Source organism: Pithys albifrons, chromosome 15 (assembly GCF_047495875.1).
Source record: "Pithys albifrons albifrons isolate INPA30051 chromosome 15, PitAlb_v1, whole genome shotgun sequence".
In the NCBI taxonomy this organism is placed as follows: Eukaryota; Metazoa; Chordata; class Aves; order Passeriformes; family Thamnophilidae; genus Pithys; species Pithys albifrons.
Window position 1 is genome coordinate 3007607 of NC_092472.1, and position 12993 is coordinate 3020599.

A 12993-nucleotide genomic window follows, 5' to 3' on the forward strand; every position below is an offset into this window, starting at 1 on the left:
TCATAGTCTCCAGCACTGTACAAGTGCCTGGAGCTTGGACTGGGCTCAAGTTCAAGCTCTTCCAGTGCCAGATCTGCTCTGTGCTGAGTTGTGGGTTCAGTGAAAGCAGATAGAAAATGAGCTGTCCCAAAGCTAAAGCCCAAGGGTGGATCCCCCATCCCTGGAGGTTTTTAAACTGAGATTGGCCGTGGCACTGAGTGCCATGATCTGGTAAAGGGACTGGAGTTGGACCAAGGGTTGGACTTGATGATCTTGGAGGTCTTTTCCAACCCAATCCATTCTATGATTCTGTGTTTTAAAGGAAGGTGCTGCAATGGACTGGTTCCTTGATCATAGGATTATTAAGGTTGGAAAAGCCCTCTAAGGTTGAGTCCAACCATTGTCCCAGCACTGCCAAGGCCACCACTATTTCTCATCCCCAGGTGCCACATCCACACAACTTTTAAATCCCTCCAGAGGTGGGGACTCCACCATCTCCCTGGGGAGCCTGTTCCAATGGCTGACTGCCCAATATACAGTCTAAACCTCCTCTGGTGCAACTTGAGGCTGTTTCCTCTTGTTCTGTCCCTACCTGGGAGAAGATCCTGACCCTCACCGAGTTCCACCCTCCTGTCAGGGAGTTGTAGGGATGCAGTATATGAATTTGGGATGTTTACACGTGAGAAAAGCTTTCCTAATTAATATAATTCTCCAGATAAATCATGTCCAGTGTGGTGACCATTGCCCTGGATGGAGATGCAGCATTTGGGGGAGCATGGGGAATCTTTGCAGATTTTTCCTGTCAATGTGTGAACTTCCACAAATAACTTCCCTGGAGCTGGGCTTTTCCTTGCAAGGACAGAAAAAAACCCCCACATTCAAACATAGCACTTTTAAAGGTCAAATCTGTGTCTGAGGGAGGCAGTGGGCAGAGCTCTACATTTAGCCACATTTCTAGTCTTGAAACTCTTTTCTGGGGTTTATGTTTTCCACAAGGTGCCACCACGAAGCTGAAAACCTCAGAGGCAACTTCATCCTGCACAGTCAGTGAAAGGCAAAGTTAGGAACAAACAAAAGCAGGGATTATGGTCAGCTGGGACTACAAAAAGTCCTGCTAACTTTGTGTTGTGGTTGCATCATCTGCTCTCTCTGCTGCAGCCAAATAAAAGGCTGCTGTCCTGTCAGGCTGGGTTTGCCTCTTCCCACCTTTCCCAGCTTAGGAACATGGGTGGGATGGCTGGGACTGGGTGAAGGGTGGTAGGAGCCAGCTTTCTTCTGCTGGCAGCTGAGTCTGTGGGAGAGTTTGGCCTATTTTCTCTCTACCTTTCTGTTTGAATCACCTGTCCCTACTTTTTGTTGTCCAAGAAAGTCTCTGGATATCCAGTGAGAGCCATTTCTTCTCTGCAGTGACACTTTAGCACTGGGTTTGGTCTTGTTTGATTTCATGAACCATCTGGATTCCTGGAGCCCTCCTGGGGAATGGAAACACTAAATTCACACACTCATGTGGAAAACACCAGGAGAGAAGGAGATGGGCTTGTTTAGGTGTTTTGTGGCTCTGTAAATGAACAGGTTTCCTGCTCAGCCCAGGGAACAGTAACGTTGGTGCAGTTTTCCTGATAAATTGCCCTTTGAAGACCAGCCTGTGCATCTTACTGTTATTTTCATGTCCCATTTTTTCTATAAAGTGGTTGCTTTAAGTAAGAGAAATTGGGAAACACAAAGGAGATTTCTTATCAATTTGTTTTCCTCTCCCAGGTACGTGGTGTTAATTTTTAAGCTCCCCTGTATTGAGGTATGTGCCCTAAGTGCCAAACTGGCAAGCCTGAGATGTCACAAGATCCTGAATTTGAGTCCATCCAGCTCCCTGACCATTTTTCACCATTGTCCTTTCCAAAGGAAACAGAACTTATGCAACTCTTCCGTCTGTTTGGGAGCTTTCACCAAATAATTTGGAAGCTATCAGCCCATTCCAGGCCAATTTGTCAGAGAGACTGAAACCACCCCTAGATTAGGGTCTTAAAATTGTGGAAAGCTGGTGACTGAGGAGAGAATAATCCCCCCAGTGAAGGAAAAGCTGTGGTTTGGGCTTGGCTGGTTTGTTTTGATCCTTTCCAAGGAGGGGATTGTGCTGTGGGGGAAGTTTGTGGCAACAGCTGCAGTCAGGAGAGGATGGAGATGGTTTTATGGCTGCAGGAGGGCAGGAAAAGGTTTCATGGAACAACTGATGAATGTAAAAGAACACAAATGTTGTGAAGCAATGCTGGAATGTTTTTAATGTGCCTGGTGCAGGTCACTTTGTGTATTAGCTTGAGATTTCTTCCAGCCCAAGCAAATGTGAGTCTGGATGGGAAGTAAGTGTTGTCTTTCTCCCTGGAAGGTTTTCAAGCCATACCAGGCGTCCCAGCACGACATGTGCCGCTTCCACTCCGAGGACTACATCGACTTCCTGCAGAGAGTGAGTCCCAACAACATGCAGGGCTTCACCAAGAGCCTCAATGCCTTCAACGTGGGTGATGACTGGTGAGTGCCCTGTGCCTCCTGCAGTGTTGCTCCTGCTTTGCTCATGCCCTTACAGCGCTTTTAGAATGTCCCATTTCTTCTTATTTTCAAGCAGAATGAGGAGCGTGTCCTCACTCATCAAGCATGTTATGGAACATCCTTGATTCCTTTCCCTTCCCTTTAGATAGAATCATAGAATCATAGAATGGATTGGGTTGGGAAAGACCTCTGAGATCATCAAGTCCAACCCTTGGTCCAACTCCAGTCCCTTTACCAGATCATGGCACTCAGTGCCACAGCCAATCTCAGGTTAAAAACCTCCAGGGATGGGGAATCCACCCCCTCTCTGGGCAGCCCATTCCAATGCCTGAGCACTCTCTCTGTAAAGAAGTTTTTTCTGATCTCCAACTTCAGTTTCCCCTGGCAGAGCTTGAGCCCATCGTGCCCCCTTGTCCTATTGCTGAGTGCCTGGGAGAAGAGACCAACCCCCACCTGGCCAGAACTTCCCTTCAGGGAGTTCCAGACAGTGCTGAGGTCACCTCTGAGCCTCCTCTTCTCCAGGCTAAACACCCCCAGCTCCCTCAGCCTCTCCCCACAGCACTTTTGCTCCAGTGCCATCACCCTGGACAGTTTTATTCCTGGCTTTGCTCTGGAGAAATGGGGAGGGATGAGATGTTCTGTGTTTCAGTGGTGGTTTCTTTTTCAGCCCAGTGTTTCCAGGCCTCTTTGAATTTTGCTCTCGTTACACTGGGGCCTCCCTGCAGGGAGCCACACAACTGAACAACAAGGTAAGGGGGCTGAGGTGCTGATCTTTAGTACACAGATGGTGCTTTGGAAACGCCTCCTTAGGAGGAGGAACAGCCAAAAGGGTGTTTGTGGGCCACAGGTGGAAGTGGTGCAGAGGGGGAGAGAGTACAGGGTTGTTGTTACCACATTGTCACCTTAAACTCACTTCTCTCCCCTTTCTTAGATCTGTGACATTGCCATAAACTGGGCAGGAGGCCTCCATCATGCCAAAAAATTTGAGGTAATGAGTTCAATCTGTGGATTCCTCTTGTTTTGGGGGGCCCAGGCTGTGTGTTGATCCCATTCTAAAGCTGCTTCTCTCTTTCAGGCTTCTGGGTTTTGTTACGTTAATGACATCGTTATTGGCATCCTGGAGCTGCTCAAGTAAGGATGGGGTCAAGGGCTGACCTGTCCTGGCTGGTTTGTGCTTTCCCTCTGCTGCTTCACTGTTCTTGCTCTGTTTCCTCATCTCATTTGCCTTTCTGGAATCCAGGAACACCAAAAACTTGATTTTTTTCCTGGCTTCATTAGGCACAAGAAAGCATTAGAGAACTGGAATATCTGCCTCCAGTTTTGTTGCATGAAGCTTAAGGGATACAGAAGAGTTTCTCAATCCCATTTTTCATCCATCTGTAAAACTCATTTCAGGGTCTCCTGAGCCTCAGCCTTTTTGCCACAGTGAGCCTTTTGTAGGTAAATGCATGTTATGACTCACTGGAGACAGAGAAATTACTCAAATCTTCCTTGAGTTGCTTGAGTGTGTCAAGAACAGGACTTGAGCTACTCACGGGTGATCAAAGGACACTTGTTCTCACTATAAAAGGGTCAGGTTATTTTGGTTTTTAGAGAAGGAAAATTAATTTCAGAATGGAAGGAAGAGTAACAGAAACACCTTCAATTTCTTCAATTATTCTATGATTTTTCTTACTTTTTTTTGTACACTCAAGTGCCCCCCTTGTTACTGAATTTGAGACAAGTTGTTTTGGAATTAAAAAGGATTTGGAGTTGAACAGAGAACAGTTACATGGCTGGGGGCAACTTTACTCACAAAGTCAGATTTTGGGGATGTGCTGGGATTTCTTGTTCCTCCTTCCTCTCTGCCTGTCACCCCTGCTCCATGTTTGAAACCTCAGGATTTCACTGTTATCTCTGCACACCCATCTTTTAGTCTCACATGAGTCTAATACACCAGAGACCTCAAATACAGCCCAGTTGCTCCTCATGGAAGATGATAATATATCCCTATCCTTTTGTTCCATTTCCAGGAGCCATTTCTGCTGCAGGGGACTGTACTTTGAGTTTGCTTCCCACTGTGGTTGTGCAGTAGCAGGCCCCTTTCTCCATTTCCCAGTGTGAAAAGGCTGTGTCCACACATCCCCCTTTTCTCCTTGCTGTCGTTTGTCTGTGGGATGAATAATGTAGGAAATTTAAATAGTTTATTTGTCTCTTGGAAGACCATCAACCAGTTTGCTCAGATCCCTCAGACACTTTAAAGCCCTGGTTCCAAGGCACAAACCACACACTGCTCCTCTCTGTTTTGCTATTCTCTTGAGTTTTTCTGGGGTCCTCCCCACTCCCTGAGGGTTTTGGCATGGATCCCCTGGTCTTTGGGTGCAGCATTTCCTTGGGAAAAGCTGGAGAATCTCCCTTCAGCTGAGCAGGGAGCTCTGGAGCTGGTAAACAGGAGTGGCTCAGGGCTGTGTCTCAGTGCTCCACAGCAGCAGTTTGACCATTACCTTGGAGCATTAATGGTGATGATCTCCCTTCTTCACCCTCTCTCTGTGTCTCTGTCTGCTTCTGCAGTAAATTTAATCCAGCCTGGAATTTTTGGTGCTCACCAGCTGGGACATAGTGCTCCAGTGCAACATGGGGAGGAAATGAGTGTTCCCACCTCCTCCTTGCCTTTCATTTCCTGATATGATTAAAATCATTGCAGCTCTTAAGAAGGGGGATGTTGGAAACAAAACTCTGCAACTTTCTAAACCCCAGGTGGTTAAAGCAAGTTATTTTCATCATGTACTTCCCATGGCCCCATCTGAAACTTTTTAATACCGATTTTTAACCACATCAAAAGAAAATGCTTCAAATATTGATTTCCAAGCACAACAAAAGCAAGTGGTTTTGTGTGTTTGACTGTATAGAAATGCCTCATGTCCAAAGCATTTGATATGCTTAGGTGGGTGCTGGTTTTCCTCCTGTATTCCATAGGTATCATCCCCGTGTCCTGTATATCGATATCGATATCCATCACGGAGACGGAGTGCAGGAGGCCTTTTACTTGACAGACCGTGTCATGACAGTGTCGTTTCACAAATATGGGAACTATTTCTTTCCTGGTACAGGTATGTGTTTTCCTTTCTAGTGTGAATGTGGCCTCACTTCAGAGTCCTTTGCTGGAGTAGAGAAGTGTGAATCACAAATTGGAGCTGCAGGGAGAAATGGTGGGAGAAAGCGAATAGAGAAGAACTGAACTTCAGTTATTTGTAAGAAGGAGTGGTCCTAAATAGGTTAAGAGACTAAGCCCAGACCTGATCTGGCCTTTCCACCCCTGTGAAGTCTCAGAGCTGTTGTGACTCCCCTGTTTTCCAGGTGACATGTACGAGGTGGGTGCAGAGAGTGGCCGTTACTACTGTCTGAATGTGCCTCTACGAGACGGCATCGATGATCAGAGTAGGTGTTCTCTGCCCTTTTCCATTGCCTGGGTATTTCCTGGTCCTCTGTTCCAGAGTGTGACAGATCTCCCTTTCTCTCCATAGGTTACAAACACCTCTTCCAGCCAGTCATTAACCAGGTGGTAGATTACTATCAGCCCACCTGCATAGTGCTGCAGGTAAGGAAGCAAAGCTCTGCACTCGTGTCCCTTTCAGAGGCTGTGGGTTGGAGAGGGCCATTGCCACAGTCTGGTCAGAGATGGACCTGCAACATGGTTCTTTTAATTAGTTACTCTAAGGCAAGATTAAGGTACACAATACCAGACGGAGCTTAAACAGGCAGTTTGTTTTATTTTAACAATAAATGCAGGCAAAACGAAAGGCTGAGGGACCTGGGGTTGTTTAGCCTGGAGAAGAGGAGGCTCAGGGGAGACCTTATCACTCTCTACAACTCCCTGAATGGATGTTGTAGCCAGGTGGGGATTGGTCTCTTCTCCCAGGCAACCAACAGTAGGACAAGAGGGCACGGGCCTAAGCTCTGCCAGAGGAGGTTTAGTTTGGATATCAGGAAGAAGTTCTTTCCAGAGAGAGTGGTCAGGCATTGGAATGGGCTGCCCAGGGAGGTGGTGGATTCTTCAACCCTGGAGGTTTTTAAGGTGAGACTGGACGTGGCACTGAGTGCCATGATCTGGTAATCAAAGTGGGGTTGGATTAAGGGTTGGACTTGTCGATCTCAGAGGTCTCTTGCAACCCAACTGATTCTATGAAAAGGGGAAAGAGAGGCAGGGAAAAGAGAGATAGGAAAGGTGAAAGGCTATATAAAAGCACAGAAAACTTAACACCACCAGTGAGAAACTGGGTGAGCCATTGGCAGTCAGGGGAGGGATCACTAGAGAAAATGGCTGGTTATCGGCAGCCAAGGGAAAAGGAGGAACCAGGGAAGCAGACAGGAACTGAGCCAGGCAGGAGACACAGGCAGGTGGGACAAAGGAAGGCAGGACCAGCAGGATGGATCAACGAGGAGTGGGGCCATCAGTCAGCACAGAACCCTGAGCTACACCAAACTGGACTGGGCTGAGGTAGGACTGAGTGGTGAGGAGCAGGTCCAACAGTCAGGATGGAACCCTGAGCTGGACTGGCCACTGGGCAACTCTGGGTACCTCTGCTGAATGCCCACTGGCTAGCTTGGCTCCAGGCATACCCTTCCATGGTACCAATTGGTCAGGCTGGTGGAATCCAGGGAGGGTTTGCTCTGCATTCCATATTTGGTGAGCTGGGTTTTCCCACCCAGGCAGGAAAATGTGGCAGCTTTTCCTCACTTTTCTGCTGTCTGTCCCTCTCTGGGGGTCCCTCAAGATGTCTGTGAGCAGCCTAAAATCTCCCCTTGATTGGCGAGGGCAGCAGTGCAGAGAGCTGAGCTCGGTGCCAGGAGCTATGTGAAACTAAGTTCCTTCATTTTCTGCACGGTCCTTGGACTGTGGTGGGCGCTCCCAGGGATCTGCAAGGAGCATAGTTCACATTTTGCAAGTGCTTCAGCCGATCAGAATTGCTTGGCTGGTGTAAAATATCTGGCTGCTTCTTCTATGAATTTAAAACGGTTAAAACAAGGCTTTGCCTGAGGCGAATAGAGAAGCCAGGTCGGCTTAATTGGCTCATTAGCAGCCAAGTGGGCTATTGAGAACTGACTGAAGAGGTCATCAGAGGCTAACTGTTTATCACTGTGGGCAATGTAAAAACAAACTGGCTAGTTAGAGCCAAAGTAGTCTCTTAAAGCTATCCATGTGTTCCATGCTGTTCCTCGGGTTGGTGTATGTCTGGAAAGCAATGCCAAAATTCTTTTTTTCTTTCTGTTCCCAAGTGTGGTGCTGATTCTCTGGGTTGTGACCGTTTGGGTTGTTTTAACCTCAGTATAAGAGGTCATGGGTAAGTACAGTGGTCCTGTGCAGAGAAAGATCATTTAAGGGCTCTAGTGAGTCTTTGCTCTGAGATTTGAGCTTTGGTTTTGGCCTTCCAGCAGTTTTTGGGGCTCTTTAATATTTGTGTGACAGGAGTGGGTCTGAGAATCAGGAATTGTACAAAGTGCTGCAGAGCAGAGATTCAGAGCAATACATGGTCCATAGGAGACCGTGGAGATGTTCCAAGGGCTGGAGCCTCTCTGCTCTGGAGACAGGCTGGGAGAGCTGGGCAGGTTCAGCCTGGAGAAGGGAAGGCTCTGAGAGCCTCTTCCAGTGCATAAAGGGAATCCAGGAGAGCTGGAGAGGGATTTGGAGGGACAGGACAAGGGGGAATGGCTTCCCACTGTCAGAGGCAGGGATTAATGGAATATTGGGAAGAAATTCTTCCCTGTGAGGGTGGGCAGGCCCTGGCACAGGTGCCCAGAGAAGCTGTGGCTGCCCCAGCCCTGGAAGTGTTCAGGGCCAGGTTGGACAGGGCTTGGAGCAACCTGGTCTAGTGGAAGGTGTCCCTGCCCATGGCAGGGGGGTGGAACAAGATGGGAAGATGGGCATTAAGGTCCCTTCCAACCCAAACCATTGTGAGATAGATGATGATTTCTGTGGTTCAGGCTCCCTGGGTGGAAGCCCCGAGCTCTGGGTGGGTCACACCAGCCATGGTGGTGTTTGAGTGTATGGGAGCATTTCTGACACAGGATTCTGTGCTGCAGTTCACAAATCTGGCATTTTACTATTTGGGGGTTGCAGGGAGTGCGTGGAGTATGTGAAGAGCTTCAACATCCCCTTGCTGGTCCTGGGAGGAGGTGGTTACACAGTCCGGAATGTAGCACGATGCTGGTGAGTCTCTTCTCTGCTTGGTGAGGGGCACTGGGTGAGCAGTTGCTGTTGGATTTGTCTCTCTATTTACCATATCCTTTCTGCTAGACTAAGCTAATCTTTTTCTGTGTTTTCAGGACTTATGAAACATCATTGCTTGTAGAGGAAGCAATTAGTGAAGAGCTCCCATACAGTGGTAAGTTCGAGTTCTCTTTTTATCTCATTAGCTGAGCTAAAATACGTGTTAAGTTCTATTCTGCATTGACCAGGGATAAACTGACAGCACCTTCTGATCTTGGAGATGGCCTTAGTGATCCCTAGAAGTGTTCAAGGCCAGGTTGGATGGGTCTGGTGGAAGGGAGGGTGGAATCAGATGAGCTTTTAGGCCCCTTCCAACCCAAACCACTCTGTGATCTCCAACCACCCACTGCAGACTTTTCTCAGCAGACACACCATGTTATCATTTAATTTGTATAATTTCTTTTTCAGTGACCTAAGTGTTGCTGTTGTTTGCTCTGTTATTTTCTCTAATCCCTTGCAGTCAGAGCTGTCTATCAGTGAGCCTTTTAGGCTCAGTCTCTCCCAGGCAGGTGTGAGGGTGAGTGATCCTCTCTACAGATCTTCTGTCCCTCTTTGTTCTAACTCTGTCTCCTTCCTTCACAGAGTACTTTGAATACTTTGCTCCAGACTTCACCCTTCACCCTGATGTCAGCACAAGGATTGAAAATCAGAACTCCAGGCAGGTGAGTGCTTCCAGCTGTGTTGCAATCTCAGGCTATGAACTCCTAGAGCCCTGTGGCTGATGCTCTGTCCTGTGAAACCAGGCCCAGGCAAGGTCAGAAAACTGTCAAAAAACAAGAACCACCTTTCCGCTGGGATGTCAGAAAGTCACAGAGCATTTGAGACCCTTGCTGGGGTGTCTCACTGTTTCTTGGGTGCTTGAGTATGAATGATTCAAGTAACTCTCCCACCTCCTCTGCTCTGATAAACTGCACAAATTTCTCTCCCTTGACCACCATGTAGGTGATGCAGGCAGGTAACAGTGTTGACTGACAGTCCCACTGGGGTGACCCCTCTCTGTTTTTTTCTGTGTAGTACTTGGATCAGATCAGGCAGACCATATTTGAGAATCTGAAGATGCTGAACCATGCTCCCAGTGTGCAGATCCACGATGTGCCCTCGGACTTGCTCAGCTACGATCGCACAGATGAGCCTGATCCAGAGGAAAGAGGCTCTGAGGAAAACTACAGCAGGTACCAGAGCTTGTTTTAGAGAAATGGCCTTCCCTTTCTGTCCCTCCTGGGATGGGTAGGTGATACACTGGAGACTGTCTGTTTCAGTCATAGAATCGTGGAATGGTTTGGGTTGGAAGGGACCTTACAGATCATCTTGTTCCAACCCTCTGCCATGGGCAGGGAAATCACTTCTGAGGCTCTGGTTTCACCCAGGAATGTGTGGTGTCCTTATATGACATACCACAGGGTGTCTGGGTGCAGGGTATCCTCTGACCTTGGGTCCCAGGGGTGCCAAGGTTCTCTCTCCTCTCTGACAGGGATTTCTCTTTCCCCAGGCCTGAGGCTGCCAATGAGTTTTATGACGGTGACCACGACAACGACAAAGAGAGTGATGTTGAGATCTGAGGGCTCTGGACTGCTTGGCATCCCATGTTGGACATGAATTCTTGGAGCACTTAACTGGGCCTTGTAGGAGCCAGTTAGCCCTCCCTTCATCTTAGACTGCACATGGTGGTAGCAGAAACAGCACCACTGCAGGATTCTGCCACCTGGAGAGGGAGACAACAATGAAATATGTTCCTTACTTTCCACCACATGTCACGGTTCCAGCTGTCAATGCTCTGGGAAGTGGGATCCATGCTGTGTCCTGGCTGGCTTCCTTCAGAGCATGACCCGTGCTCTGTGGCTCCTGTGCAGGCTCCTGCCAGCCAGGTGGGAGCTGGAGCAGCTGTGCCTGCAATCTCTGCCTCTCTCCAGCACCACTGGACCCATCCTGCTCTCCCCAGCCCTCCACTCAGGTACCCACTTGACTCTCCTCTGCAGCTTGCACTGAGTTCCTTCCTGATAGCCCTTCCAACCATCTGATGCTCCACAGCTGGAGGAAAATTATTGGAGAAGACAAGGCCAGTTGTGGGGTTGGGGTCAGGAGTATCCTTGGAGCAGGGAGCAAGGGATGGGAGGATGTGTGCAGAGGATAGGCTTGTTCCTTCCCCCCACACCCAGATTTGCATTCACAAATGAATTCTGCAACAGTCTGCTGAGCTGGACTCAACTTCCCTGCTGTGTTTATTCTTTGAGAGGCTAAAATCCCTGTGGAACAGAGGTTTGGCTGCCAAGGTCAGTACATGGTGTGTCTTGCACCTTTAATACAACTTCCACCTGTCTTTTCCAAGTTCACACATGGCCCTTCTGTGTGTTAGCAAGAGATTTGGAATGCTTGCTCCAAGTGGAAACCCTTCCCTCTTGACTGCACTCAGCAGACACGGGTGAGGGAAGCTCCTCCAAGTCCTCTGTCTTTTTACCCTCACACAGCAAAGATTTCTCTCAGCCATCCCTCAAGGCCCAGACTTTGCTACTCCTTCTGCTGAGCTGTCACCTGGTACCTATGGTGGTTTGGAACATGCTCTCTGGGGAGGTGGGAGGGTTTAGCCTCTTTCTGTACGGTTTTGTTTGTTTACTGATGTCTTTAAACATTAAATAAGAGGCAGTATTTTTCTTACCTGACCTGTTGTTCGTGTGTTTAATCCTCACACCTTTTTGGCTCCTGTTCTCCCAAGGATCAAAGACATCCATGGCAAGGTAGTGTTATCCACTGTCTGAGTGAATGGAGGGAATTCTCCTCAGAGTAAATGGTGAGTTTTCAGCATCACTGCACATGACAGTGCCCTGAACTCCCTTACATGAGGCCAGATGTACTGGACACTTGCTTATGCCTCTGAATCCAGTAAAAGCTTTGTAGGAAGCTGCAGAGCTGCTCCAGCAAATCTTTCGTGCAGTTATTTTAAATATGATTTCTTTGAGTTGCAGTGTCCATAACAGCCTGCTCTTTTGCAATTTCCCAAGTCCCATGTTGGTGGCTGATTTGTAGTTTATGTAAGTACAATATGAACTAACCGCTAAGTCAGGGTTATTCCCAGCAGGTGCCCAGTGAAATCCCAGGAATAAGTTGTGGTACAGTTTAACTGAGGGTGGAGAAGAATGATCAAAGGTATAGCATAGCTCCTGTGTGAGGAATGACTTGGTGGATCAGGATCCATTAGCTTGGGAGGGAGAGCTGATCTGGGAACATATCCCTAAGGTCATAACCATGAGCATAGGAAAGGGTTTCTCCAAATACTATGTATCAGGGGAGAATAAACTGAAAGCAGGAACTTCATAAGGGCCTGGAGTGATAGGACAAGGGGGAATGGCTTCCCACTGCCAGAGGGCAAGGTTAGGTGGGATATTGGGAAGGAATTCTTCCCTGTGAGGGTGGGCAGGCCCTGGCACAGGCTGCCCAGAGAAGCTGTGGCTGCCCCATCCCTAGAAGTGTCCAAGGTCAGATTGGACAGGGCTTGGAGCAACCTGGGCTGGTGGAAGGTGTCCCTGCCCATGGCAGGGGGTTGGGATCCCTAAGTTTCTTTCCAACCCAAACCATTCTTGTGTTTCCATTATTCTATCAAATGAATCTACCAAGGGCCAGCTCAAAATAAGTGGTTTTGCACACACTAAGGTTTTGTCACCCAGTGCTGGGAATATGGTTTCAAAAAGGGTCTGGGGGAAAGAAGAGTTGAGGTTGTAAACACAAAGACACTGGGTACAGATTGTGGGTGAGTACTCTAGAGAAGCCTTGCTGTGTGCTGGTCCTGGGCTTGTGCTATTCATTTATTTGGCCACTGGGATACATGGACCTTACTCTGATTCCTGTTTGATCAGCTGTATTTGTTTCTACTGTTCCGCACTAAGAAAATGTTCTTGGCAAATCCGGAGGCACAAAATGCTGCTCCACTGGCTGGTCAAACTTGGAGAGTAATAGAAGACAATAGAAAATAAATTGGTTTATTCCAGCTTTCCATCTCAGCTGGTGTCACAGAGCTGGCATGTTCCCTCTGCTGATGTCACTACCCTTTATGGCAATGCTGATTTACAGGAGGAATTCAGGCTCACACCTTGGTTTAAAAAAGAAATTCCCCCTTGTAATTCTCTTAGCCATGAAGATGGACATAACTTCACCTTGCTGACCCCCAGCCAGCTTTTTTTCCCCCAGCACTGCTCAGGCTTTGTCTTTTCAGAGTTCCACTGTCTCCTGCCTTT

The 12993-nt window shown here is 48.1% G+C and overlaps 1 protein-coding gene across 1 annotated transcript in view; it reads left to right on the forward strand.

Annotated features, from left to right (window-relative positions):
• Positions 1-11424, forward strand: part of HDAC3 (histone deacetylase 3) — a 16794-nt gene extending 5370 nt beyond the window's left edge. The window contains exons 3-15 of the mRNA XM_071570221.1: positions 2360-2502; positions 3188-3269; positions 3452-3508; positions 3596-3651; positions 5476-5609; positions 5857-5937; positions 6024-6097; positions 7777-7841; positions 8618-8707; positions 8824-8882; positions 9350-9429; positions 9782-9939; positions 10257-11424. Coding sequence (XP_071426322.1) covers positions 2360-2502; positions 3188-3269; positions 3452-3508; positions 3596-3651; positions 5476-5609; positions 5857-5937; positions 6024-6097; positions 7777-7841; positions 8618-8707; positions 8824-8882; positions 9350-9429; positions 9782-9939; positions 10257-10326 — 1149 coding nt within the window. The 3' untranslated portion in view covers positions 10327-11424. The remainder of the gene's footprint in view (positions 1-2359; positions 2503-3187; positions 3270-3451; positions 3509-3595; positions 3652-5475; positions 5610-5856; positions 5938-6023; positions 6098-7776; positions 7842-8617; positions 8708-8823; positions 8883-9349; positions 9430-9781; positions 9940-10256) is intronic.
• The last annotated feature ends 1569 nt before the right edge of the window (positions 11425-12993 follow it).